Source organism: Carlito syrichta, unplaced genomic scaffold, assembly GCF_000164805.1.
Source record: "Carlito syrichta isolate Samal-C Ts95f unplaced genomic scaffold, Tarsius_syrichta-2.0.1 Scaffold123313, whole genome shotgun sequence".
In the NCBI taxonomy this organism is placed as follows: domain Eukaryota; kingdom Metazoa; phylum Chordata; class Mammalia; order Primates; family Tarsiidae; genus Carlito; species Carlito syrichta.
In genome coordinates, this window is record NW_007067409.1 from 41,239 (window position 1) to 54,174 (window position 12,936).

The window sequence follows — 12,936 nt, forward strand, 5'->3', positions numbered from 1 at the left end:
GCTCAGCCTGTAATCCCAGCACTTTCGGAGGCCCAGGTGAGTAGATTGCCTGAGCCCATGGGTTTGAGATTAGCCTTGGCAACTTGGCAAGACCTTGTCTCTACAATAAAAAATTTGCTGGGCATGGTAGTGCATAGCGCATACCTGTAGTTCCGGCTACTTGGAAGGCTGTGGTAGAAGGATCGCTGGAGCCCAGCAGGTCAACACTGGGGTGGCTACTCCAACTAAAAAAAAAGAAAATAAAACCCCCAAAACCAGACTCACTTTACCCTTTGAGGGGTCTTTTATATAGTCAGTTGGTGATTTGATTACTGTTATTATTACTTAACATGAGACTCTACTTATGCTTTGTTGAATTTGGAAGAGTTGAGAGTATTAGTGATTTTTTTTTTTTTTTTTTTTTTTGAGTTGGAGTCTCACTCTGTCGCCCAGACTGGAGTGCAGTGGCCACTCCCAGCCACCGCAGCCTCGACCTGCTGGGCTCCGGCGATCCTTCCTCCTCAGCCTTCCAAGTAGCCGGAATTACAGGCATGTGCTACCATGCCCGGCTGATTTTTTGGATTTATTGTAGAGATGAGGTCTCACTGCCCAGGCGGGTCTCAAACTCGCGGGCTCAGGCAGTCCACTCACCTCAGCCTCCCAAAGGCGCGGGATGACAGGCTGAGCCACCGAGCCCGGCTAGTGATGAACTTTTGAAAAAGTACAGGAACATTAAAGTAAGATTGAAAAACACAGGTGAAGGGATCACTGAAGTTTGTGTTATTATAGAATAAAAGTTCTTTCTAGGTTTTTTTGTGGTTATATAATAGTGTTTTGAGGATTTTTTTACAATTTTTTTGTTATTGCAATCTTAATTATTAGAAGACTGTGATCCATTCAGTAGACAGACTATTAAGTGTTCAAAAGGAGTAATCTCTAATCACTCCTGTTATTATGCTTTTGTTCATATATTAAGTTATAGTTGAATTTTTATGTTTAGAAAATCCTTTTTTGTTTTAGGCCTTTCCAGAAAGCATTACTCTCTTTCTCTCATTAATTTAAGCATAATTGTTAAAAAAATTTCAGTGCCTTTGGTACTGTGAAACATAGTTAAAATTATTGGCTATCAATGTACAATTGATAAGAGTATATTTGTCCTGGAGCTCTGATTGTTTATATAGTTATAGGAATATAGAAGACAGATATTGGGAAGGCCTTTGAGTTGATGAAGCTTGGACTTAGAACTTTGATCATGTTTGCATTGCAAGTTTTTCCACGTGCCTCAGATTGTCAACCATTTTGATGCCGTATTTTCATGAAATCCTGATAAACTGTGGTAATGTTCTTCTTCACAGGGAGGAATTTCGCACGATGTGGGTGATTGGGTTAGTGTTTAAAAAAACAGAAAACTCTGAAAACCTCAGTGTTGATCTTACCTATGATATTCAGTCTTTCACAGATACAGGTATGTTTCTGCTTAGATAATCAAAACATTCAGGGGCTTGCATATTTAAATTTGTCATGATGTATGCCAGAGTTTGTGATATTTACAATAATTGTTGAAATTACTTGTGAATATTGAACTATTATCAAGATGATGATTTTGTATTAGTTATTAATTTTGATAATATTAGCACAGAATTACTTTCCCTTATCCAAAGTTCTTGAGACCTGAAGCATGGTTTTTTTTTTTTAATATTACATTATACTTACTGGTAGAACATCCGTAATCTGAAAATCTGAAATTCAGAATGCCTCAGTGAGCATTTCCTTTGGGTGTCACGTTGACGCTCATGTTTTTGGATTTTGGAGCAGTTTGGATTTTGAACTTTCAGATTAGGGATACTCAGCCTGTATATAAGTGATTTTGTTTCTGGTGTGATAGACCTTAAACTTAAGTGGGACCATTTCAATTCCTTGTGAAATTGGAAACATCTTGAATGTATGGTGGTCTGAAGCCCGAGTCTGTGTCGATGGCCTTAATCATCTCCAACCTTAGAGACTGATGACGAAGAACTTCTGGTGGCTTGAAGAAGTTTTCTCATGTGCCAAATACACATTCAAGTGTAAATTCATGAGTGGGGAGCTGGGTGATTAAGTCTAGATTTCAGATTGACCTGTACTCTGAGATAAAAGGTAGTATGTTTTCACTAAAGATCAAAATGATGGGTGCCGTTGAGAAAATCTGAGGCTATATAGATGCACAATTTTTCAGTGGAATGGTGAATATGCATAGGAGCAACTGTGCATCTTCCTCAACTAATCCTATTCTCTCAAACATTGTTCCCTTCCTGTCTTTCAAAAAAATTTTAGTAAGTAGCATTTTTACCTGAGGAATTTTCCCCTGAATACATTCGGATTTAAAATTAAGAAGTTTTATAACCAGGCACAGTGGTTTATGCCTGTAATCCTAGCACTTTGGGAGGTTGAGGTAGGAGGATTGCTTGAGCCCAGCCTAAGCAGCCTAGTGAGACCTTGTCTCATGACTGTAGTCCCAGCTTTCTGGGAGGCTGAGAAGGGAGGATTACTTGAGCCCAGGAGTTTGAGGCTGGGGTGATGAGTCATGATTGTGCCAGCCTGGGTGACAGAGTGAGACCCTGATTCAAAACAGTTTTTACTTAAAGAAGAGAGAAAAAAATTAGTAACAGTTTGTTAAAAAGTGAATGTTATGCACTAACTATAATATAAAGGAGAAATAAAAGATATAGAATATGTATTTCAGTGTGTCAGTGCTTAGGTACAACAACAGTTGAAGGCGTACTTCCATACATCAAGGGATTGCACTTTATCTAGACTTCCTAGCAGTGTGGCATCAGCAAATTCGGACTGGTACAGATGTTCCCTCTGGTGTTTCTTACATCACCAGCTGTCTTGACGTTGGTGATATAGTAAATGTGAAAGTTGCAAATAAAACGAAAGGTTATCTCATTTTTATATACATGGTAGTTCTGTTCCTGGAAACTTGAGACAAAGATACTCTTTTTATGTAAAGTTAAATTGAATTCTTGCTTAAGATAATTGGTAGGTAGGTTTTTTTTTCTTTAGGAATGTAGGAAGGGCATGGTACAGTTCTTCATGCAGTGAGTAGGTCTGTGTTGAAGGACATATGCTTTCTCTAGCCAGTAGCAATCCTTAAACACTATAACAAAGAAAATATCTGCAGATTTTTAGAATGTTATGTAGGTGACATTCTACCTGCTGAAAGCTACATAAGTGTTTTTTCTCAAGTAAAAATACACGTTAACTTAATTTATAAGCCAACAAGTCATAGAGAGATACTTGAATTGGCAAATGTGTTTTGTATATTGTATCCAAGTTGGGCTGTTTATTAGGATTGTACTAATGAATCATCAAGATTTTCAAATACCTTTTAGGTATTTTTGGGAAGCAAATATTTAGCTGTCCTGTATCTTGAAACATTTTTTTTTTTTTGAGTTGGAGTCTCACTCTGTCGCCCAGACTGGAGTGCAGTGGCCGCTCCTGGCCACCGCAACCTCGACCTGCTGGGCTCCGGTGATCCTTCCGCCTCAGCCTTCCAAGTACCTGGAATTACAGGCATGCGCTACCACGCCTGACTGATTTTTTTGATTTATTGTAGAGATGAGGTCTCGCTGCCCAGGTGGGTCTCGAACCCGCAGACTCAGACCATCCACTCACCTCAGCCTCCCAAAGGCGAGGGATTACAGGCTGAGCACCAAGCCCGGCTCTTGAAACATTTTAATTGAATACTTTATGGAATTTTAAAATAAAACAGGTACAACCTATTTAGCATACAGATTTTTATTCCCAACTCCCTCCAACTTCTTTTCAAGTTCTGGTTGTTCAGGCTAGAGGCCTTGGAACCCTCTTTGACTCCTGTTTTCTCCTTTCATGATATTGATCCTTGGTAAAATTCTTTTTTCTCATGCAGAATGTTCCGATTGGGCTACTGATGACTGTTTGGCTACTGTTTCCGTAGTCCCAGCCACTGCTGCTGCTCTGTCGGAGCACTGTCATTGCTGGAGCGTTTCTGTCTTGCCCTTGCCCCATTCAGCTGTTTGTACCAAGTGTCTGGATGATATTTTAAAGCCAGATCACGTCTCACCTGCTTGCAACCCATTATGACTATCCATCTCACTCAGTGTAGTCCAAGTCCTTACTGGGGTTTGCAAGCTTCTGCCTGATCAGGCTGCCTTTCTATGACTCTGACCTTACCTCCTGTTATAAGTTCACAATCCTTTATTTTTCTATCTTGGGCCAGAAAGGTAATAAAGTAATATGTCCAGTGGGGCTTGGAGCACTATTTGATGATCAAAGACAGTAACATTTCTGTAGGGAACTGGTGATATTCACATTAAGCAAAAGGTAAAGCCTAGTTCAGACTAGGGGTTGTTGCTAGATGAATTTTATTGCCAATCTTAGGAAACACTTCTGTGTCGGAAGTTTTTGGGATTTTAGTGTTGCAGGTAAGGGATTGTGGATTTTTACTTTATGTCTTCCCCGCTGGCATTTTTGTTGTTTCTCAAATGTTCCAGGCATTTTCTTCTACTCGGGCCATTTTGCTTTTGATGTTTTCCCTTTCTGGAATGCGATTCCACCTGACACTCCGCTGACTTCTCCTGTTCCTCTAAATCTTCAGTGAAGTGTCAGCTGAGTTTGCAGGCTGAGCTTCCTATCCTCCACCCTACTCAGTTTTTCTCCATTCTCTTCCCTACTCACTTAGCACGGTCTGACATGGATTATGTTTTATTTGCTTTCTTTTTTTCTTCTGTTTATTCTGATCCCATTGCTAGAATGTAAACTTTGAGGGTCATTTGGTCTCCTGTATTCATTGCTGTAGCTCCAGTAAATAGAACAATGTAAATAGAGTACAGGTGCTCAATACATGTTTTTTTGTATGACTGAGGTTTCGCTTTGGGGTACTCTCGATCTAAATACTTTGAATTTACTTTTTGTACCTGTGACTTCTGTTACTTGAATTACTGCAATAGAAAATACTACTTCAAATTTTATCTTGCAGATCCTTGTAAAGATGTCTTTAGATATAGTTTAATAAGTTTGATTTATTTTGCTGCATGTGTTCCATACATGGATAAATAATAGTACTAGTAGCATAAAAGGGTATGGGTTTAAGAAGCCCTTTTATTTTTTCCCCAATTCTGCCATTTCTTAAATAGTTATTCTTTAAAGTTACTACTTTAAGACCTACTTAAAGAGTTACCACGCTGGAATAATTAATATGTTTTGTGCTTGTATTTGTACACCCTGTGATAAAAGGAGTTTGCTCAGGCAATGAATAATGTCAGATTAGGGATAATTTTATAGATATGGAATATTTTTGATAATTTTATGGATATGGAGCATTTATGGAAAAAGGATTCCTACTTAGAATAGTCTCTCTGGAGTGAGTTTGACTGCCTTTATTAAAATGTTTCTATTTCTTGTAACAATTTCCTAATTGTGTAGTTTATAGGCAAGCAATAAACAGCAAGATGTTTGAGGTGGATATGAAAATTGCTGCAATGCATGTAAAAAGAAAGCAACTCCATCAACTACTACCTAATCATGTGCTTCAGAAAAAGAAAAAGGTAAATTTAGAAAGTACTTACAAAAGCATTACTAACATAATGTCTTATGCATCTAGACTGTCACTATCTCAGAACTTAGGCTCAGTTAATAAGTCGTAATTGAAATAACTGACAGCATTTGAAAAATCTGTTACGTGGAGCAGCTCTCTTATGTGGCACACAGCTGCTTCAGGTTTTGGACAGATCAGTGATGGTGCTTCAAGTCCTTAACTGTGTATGCCTGTATTCTCTTTTAAAGGCCATTCATTATTACCTATTTACAAATGTAGCATTAGTATCTACTTTTCTTTAAAAAACAAACAAAAGGCAGGCTGGGTGGGGTGGTTTTTGCCTGTAAGCCTCATGCTTTGGGCTGCCGAAGTGGGAGGCCAGGAGTTTGAGACCGTTGTGGCAACATAGTGAGACCCTGACTCTTAGGTGAAAAATAAAACAAAATTGACTGGGTGCTGTGGCTCAGCCTGTAATCCCAGCACCTTGAGAGGCCGAGGCGAGAGGATTGCCTGAGCCCAGGGGTTCAAGACCAGCCTAGGCAATTTGGTGAGACCTCGTCTCTCCATAAATCACAAAAACTAGCCGGGCGTGGTGGCATGCATCTGTAGTTCCAGCTACTTGGAAGGCTGAGGCAGAAGGATCGCCTGAGCCCAGCAGGTTGAGGTTGCTGTGGCCGTGTGCGTACCATTGCACTCCAGCCTGGGTGACAAGAGTGAGACTCCAATGCAAAAAAAAAAAAAAATTAAGTTAGATAATGTGTGGCTCAAGTAAATTATGTGAGACTTTCAAAAAGAAAATGGCTTTTTTTTTTTTTTTTTTGTGAATGTAAGAAATACACATGTTTATTATTTTCAAACCAAAAATTACTAAGTATAAAAGAGTTCACTGACAGGAAGGAGGTAGGTCACCAGAGTTAATATTTTGCAGTGTGTTGTTCTAGTGTTATGTGCTTCCTTTTGAATAACTTAGAGCTATTTTTTTCCTTATTGAGACTTATTATAGCAGCCATTTTTAGTGCATAGATAATAGTTTTTCTTTAATTGGTTTAAAAAATAGATGACTTAATCTTGATTTGGAATACCTTATAACATGCAGCAGTAAAAATAAATGACAGCTGGATATATTATGTTGGGTTAAAAAAAAAGTACAGGTGTATATGTACCATTTGATACTTCAAGTTTTCATGTTTAAAAACTTAAAAAACAAGGCCAGGCATAGTGGCTCACACCTATAATCCCAGCACTTTGGGAGGCTGAGGCAAGAGGATTGCTTGAGGCCAGGAGTTCAGGTGACAGTGTGAGACTCCATTTCTATATTTAAAAATTAGTTTATTAAAAATGACCTTATAAAACAATACATTTAGGAGAGAATATGAAATACAAGTGTCTGCTAAAGAACAGTGACTGCTGCATTCAGGATATGGGTGGTTGTCTGGGGTTGGAGTTAGGAGGAAAATGATGAAATTAATATGTAAAAGGCTTCAACTTTATATATCATGTTTTATTTCTTAAACACAGATTGTATTATTGTCGACAGGCAGTGCTGTTAAGGGCAAGTCCTCCTGGAGGAGACTCTCTGGTTCAAATTCAGGCTCCTCCATTTTCCTGCCTGTGAGACTTGGACAAGCTTGTAGCAAGCATCTTGCTTGTGGTTTGTCTTGTCTGTAACATGGTGGCAATGTTTCACCTTGGCCCGTTTGGTGTTTTGTGAGGGTTAAAAGAACTAGTACACGTAAAGGGTGTTTTCGACTAGTTTCTGGCACATAGTAGTAAATGCTCATGCTAGTTTGTCTTATTATCACCAACAGCAACATTCACAGTTTGAGGGTAGATACATAGACTTTTTGGGGAGGGATATCTAAAATGTAATTTTTAGAGGCTTAAATGTGATGTTGTTGTTAACTGCTTTTGGGTTTTATTTTGTGTTTTTCAGACGAGGTCTAACTTTGTCACCCAGGCTGGAGTCCAGTGGTACAGTCATAGCTTACTGTGGCTTCCAACTCTTAGGCTTAAGCTGTCCTTCCTCCTCAGTCTCCCAGTTAGCTGAAACTACAGGTGCACGCCTGCTCATTTTTTATTAGCAGTTGCTGGGATTACGGATTTGAGCCACCACACCCAGCCTGCTACTTCAAAAAATTGTTATTCTTTTCTTAGCCTAATGTTTTCATTAGCTGAATATTCTCAAAATTGATTAAAAATAGACTTTCTCAAGCAATTTCATATATTTACTTATAAAATTTACCATTAAGCAATTTGATTTTTAAGCTTAAGTTTATGTCAAACTTTGCCTTCTCATAGTCCTTTGATATCATAATTTTTACTGGGTTAAAGCACTGGCACGCAAATGTCAGTTTACTGCATATAAAAATATATAAACATCTTGGAGCCAGGTGTGGTGGTTCATGCCTGTCATCTTAGCAACTTGGGAGGCTGAGGTGGGAGGATTGCTTGAGGCCAGGCAGTCGATACCATCCTTAGCAATATAACGAGACTTTGTATAATAAATGAAAATAAAAAATTAGCCAGGTGTGGTATGCACCTGTAGTCCCAGCTACTTGGGAGACTGAGATGGGAGGATTGCTTGAGCCTAGGAGTGAGGTTGCAGTGAGCTTATGATTGTGCCAGTGCATTCTAGTTTAAGCAACAGAGCAAGACCCTGTTTCTTAAAAACAAACAGAAGTGGGCATTTTATGTGGTTTTAAAAGTGAAAGATTGTTTCTTAGAATTTTGCTGTTTCTTTTTAATATCTAATTAATAATTAAATAGCATTTATAACTGAAGTCATTAGATTTCTCAGAACCTGGCTTCAGATAACCTTTTAAAACCCTTATTTACAGGACAGTATTGATATTTGGAACAATCTCATGTATAATTTTAAGTAAATTTTAATATAAGATACATTTTTATTCTTATACCTTTAGATAGTATTCTCTAAATATAGTCACCCATAATATAAAGCATATCATTAATGGCCAGAAATTTGTTGTCTAGTTCACACATTTTATTTATCAGATGAAGTAACTACAGGCAGAGCTTACAGTAATAGCGGCTCTTACCATTTTCCTTTATCTCTAAAACAGACCATTCAGTGCACATGGTCCCTAATATGTGTTTATGTGGTATATATACATATATGTATATATGTTTTAAAAGTTTTTGGTGAAACTTGCCATTTTGTGGCCTGCCCTTTTTTGTGCTTAATATATTGTGATCATGTATTCAAATTCCATTTTTAGTGGCTGTTTAATATTTCTTTGTATAGCTATAATAGGATTAAATCTATCCTCCATTTGAGATGTTTTAGATTATTTCCAAGTCTGTGTTACTAAAGTAGTACGTTCTGTAAGATTTTCTTTGGACTCTTATTATTTGCTTCTTTTTATGAAGTGCTATTTGCAAAACACTGTACTAGTCTTGTATTTAATGTTCCAGCAAAAGAAGAAACTGAATGGTTAAGAAACTTGCCCAAGGTCATGTGGTATGAGCTATGAATTGGACCTAGGTCTGGCTGCAAAGTATATGTGTTTGTTTCTCGTTTCTCTCTGTAGTATGCTCTTTGTCTAATTTATCTTTTATTAAAAATTTTGATAGAATATTTATGATTATTTGGCTTTGCGGCCTCTTGCTATCAAACTTGATATATAGAGGCAAACACAGCAAAGTAGCTTAATTCTGCTTTGTGTTTGGGCCAACCAGTGAAACCTTCATATTCACAGTTTATTGCCAGCGGTAGCCCTTTATTTCATAGGTGTTGGCTGCCTTGTTAGGCAGGTAACTGTATATTGAGTATGATTTTCTTTAGTGAATACATCCTTATGTCTGGTGGAGAGTAAGATTGGTAACATCATTGAATAGGATATATTCTCTCTTAGAAAATGAGTTCCTTTTGTTTCACAGCTGACTTTTTAAGCAAATGGCTTACTGTTTCTACAAAATCTCATCTTCCCCATTTGATCAGTTTTGGTTTATGTACATAAGTGGTTTGTCTAGTGCTAAATCAAAGATTAAAATACCTTGTCATTTGGAGAACTGAAAAGCAGAGCCATGCACACATATGCGTGTATGTATGTGTATGGAATGTGTTTTTAGCAGTGTGTGTTATTTTTATTAACTTGTTTCTGTGGGTTAGTGAACACTGAGGCTAAACATATCTGAAAAAAAAGGAAGCTGAGGGAATCAATGTAATATAGTAGCACTGAATAGCAAACATTAAGACTTTGTCAAAACTTTGTATGGAGCTCAACTTTTTTTTTTTTTGAGTTGGAGTCTCACTCTGTCGCCCAGACTGGAGGGCATTGGCCACTCCCGGCCACCGCAGCCTCGACCTGCTGGGCTCCGGCGATCCTTCTGCCTCAGCCTTCCGAGTAGCCAGAATTACAGTCATGCGCTACCATGCCCGGCGGATTTTTTGATTTATTGTAGAGATGAGGTCTCACTGCCCAGGCGGGTCTCGAATCTGTGGGCTCAGGCAATCCATTCACCTCAGCTTCCCAAGGCGCGGGATTGCAGGCTGAGCCACCGAGCCCGGCTTGGAACTCAACTTTAATTCCCGAAAACCATTCACAGTGTTTTGGTTTTCCTGAATTATTTGTTTTGGAGTGCTTTGCTTTATAAGGAGGACCAGCATCAGGATTTATATATGGCTATTTTGTTAAGGTTTCTGAAAATAATTTTTGCTTTTATTTTCACGGGATAATTTACACTACTGAGCTTACCATTTAAAATCCTAAATTAGGATTATAGCACTAGAAGTCTCTTGCTTTTGGGAGGGGCTTGTTACCAAATTGGAATGAGTGGCAATAAACTATAACTTTATGAAATTGTATAATGTTTATATTCATTGTAGGATAATGAGAAATCTATATATAAGCAAATCACTTCTAATCCCACTAGCCAGAGTGTCATTGTTAGTGTCATGTTTATTGTTAAGACTTTTTTTCTCGTGTGTTGTGTATTTATAGTCTTCTGATTCAAGATTTATGTGTTTTCATATTATAGTGTTTTGAAATTTGTGTTGTATCTTACAGTCCGTATGTGTGTCTAGTGTGGCATTCCTTTCTCCCTTTTCCTCCTATGTAAGAACTGTATTTATGTTGAAGTCCTCTTAGCAGTCAGGAAGTGCATGCCTTCCACATCTTTGCCTTTTACAGTCATCATGGGCGTTCTGATTTTCATAAACCTAGCAGTTAGAAATTAGGTACAAGTTAAATAAGAGGTTCCCATGCTTCAGAGATCTGAATGAAATAAAGATACATCTGATCAAATATTTTGATTTCAGCATTCGACAGAAGGTGTCAAGTTGACAGCTCTGAATGACAGCAGCCTCGACTTGTCTATGGACAGTGACAACAGCATGTCTGTGCCTTCACCTACTAGTGCTATGAAGACCAGTCCATTGAACAGTTCTGGCAGCTCTCAGGGGTAAGGACAAAGAGGGAAACAGAAGTGGGGTGACTGTTTGCTCCGCCTATGAGAGGCATTCTCTTTGCTGTTAAAGTCATCTATTGAGAAGGTTATTTTTATTTCATCAACTGATTTTCTTAAATGCCAATTTAATTCTACTTTTTGGGACAGTACTTTTTAGTTTTGTTCTAATGTGTCATACCTGTGGGACTGATAGTCTTCAGTCATGAATGAATATCAGCACCTTGACCCTTCTGAATGCACGTATTTAGACATCTGCTGCTACGGGAACTGGAGGGTGTGCCGAAAGGAATGGACAAAAGGGACAGAACCCCTTGATCCCAGAGCTGCGTACACCCATGTAACGGGAGCAATCTGAGGTTATGAGCAGTCTTCTGAAGACCCTGTGTGGGGTGGCTTTAGTTAGAGAACCCTGTCTTAGGGGGACGAAGTATCTTTCTAACGTTTAAAGCCTTTAAAACCTTTTTGTCTCCAGTTAATTATCTTGAGACACCAGGTCTTGCTGTGTTGCCTGACTGGCCTCAAACTCCTGGCCGCAAGCAATTCTCCCACCTTAACTGCCTGAGTAGTTGGGGCTACAGGTGTGTGCCACCACTCCTGGTATAAAGCAGTTAAAAATTTCTACTATGAAAGAAAATTTCTATGTGCGACAGTAAAAATTAGAACATAATGAGGCTATATTTATATTTATTTATTTATTTATTTATTTTTTTTTTTTTTGAGTTGGAGTCTCACTCTGTCGCCCAGACTGGAGTGCAGTGGCCGCTCCCGGCCACCGCAGCCTCGACCTGCTGGGCTCCGGCGATCCTTCCGCCTCAGCCTTCCAGGTAGCTGGAATTACAGGCATGCGCGACCACGCCCAGCTGATTTTTTGATTTATTATGGAGATGAGGTCTCGCCAAGTTGCTCAGGCGGGTCTTGGACCCGCGGGCTCAGGCAATCCTCTCACCTCAGTCTCCCAAAGGCGTGGGATTACATGCGGAGCCACCAAGCCCAGCTCCCTTCTGACATTTTTTAATGAATGTACTTCTATGTGATCAGGAAGCTGTTTGCAGTCGACTTCTGAGGTGTAGTAATATTTTAAACTGATGGTTATGCTGATCACTTTACTAATCGATAAGTTGATGCTTAAAGCTTGAGAACTTGCTGTATTTGTTTTTACAAAGCAGTTCAAGAACTTGGTTTGTTAGCTGGTGTACACACATCTCCCGGTGGCCGGGGTGTGGGTTGGGGGTCTCTCCAGGCGAGTGTGGAGCAGGAGTGCGGGGGCGCTGCAGGTCGTGCACCTGTCCCTGCTGTGTGTGTGCTGTGTCTTCAGGCTGGTCGGGCGTCGCCGGGAGACTTCAGGCCTCAGCATACCTTGTGAGTCTAGAGCTTGAGAACAGTTCTGCATAGGGAGAGCATGAGCTTCACTTACTGTTTTCATTTCTTGTGTGTGTGTGTGTGTGTGTGTGTGTGTGTGTGTGTGTGTGTGTGTGTTTTAGTGACAAAGACGCACTTCAGTAAGAATTTCAAGATTTTTAAAGTTCTGTGTGTACTCGAGTTTGTGTGCATGCTTATAAAACACAGTGTATGTATTGTAGCAAGTAACTTCTCAGATTTAGTCTTGAAGTTTAGGTTTTGAAGAAAGTTTTCGGTTTTGATCCAGGGGTGCATGTGCGTGTTTGTTACGTAGGAATATTGTATGATGGTGAGGTTTGGGCTTCCATGGAGCCCGTCACTCAGGTGTGAACATGGTGCCCCGCAGGTAGCTTTCAGCTCTAACCCACTTTTAGAACTGCTCGGTGTCTCTTGTTTCCATCTTTAGGCCTGTGTGCATATAGTGGTTAGTTCCTATAAGTAGCGTTAAATAGGCCGGGCTTGGTGGCTCAGCCTGTAATCCCAGCACTTTGGGAGGCCGAGGTGAGTGAATTGTTCTGAGCCCGCAGGTTTGAGACCCGCCTGGGCAACTTGACGAGACCTCATCTCTACAATAA

At 39.4% G+C, this 12,936-nt stretch overlaps 1 protein-coding gene across 4 annotated transcripts in view; it reads left to right on the plus strand.

The window, feature by feature from the left end:
* The window catches only part of PAPOLA (poly(A) polymerase alpha), a 67,342-nt gene that overhangs the window by 41,028 nt on the left and 13,378 nt on the right, over positions 1-12,936 (plus strand). For all 4 annotated transcript variants that reach the window (XM_008048294.1, XM_008048293.2, XM_021707650.1 and 1 more), the window contains 3 exons: positions 1,335-1,444; positions 5,425-5,546; positions 10,815-10,957. In XM_008048294.1, coding sequence (XP_008046485.1) covers positions 1,335-1,444; positions 5,425-5,546; positions 10,815-10,957 — 375 coding nt within the window. The remainder of the gene's footprint in view (positions 1-1,334; positions 1,445-5,424; positions 5,547-10,814; positions 10,958-12,936) is intronic.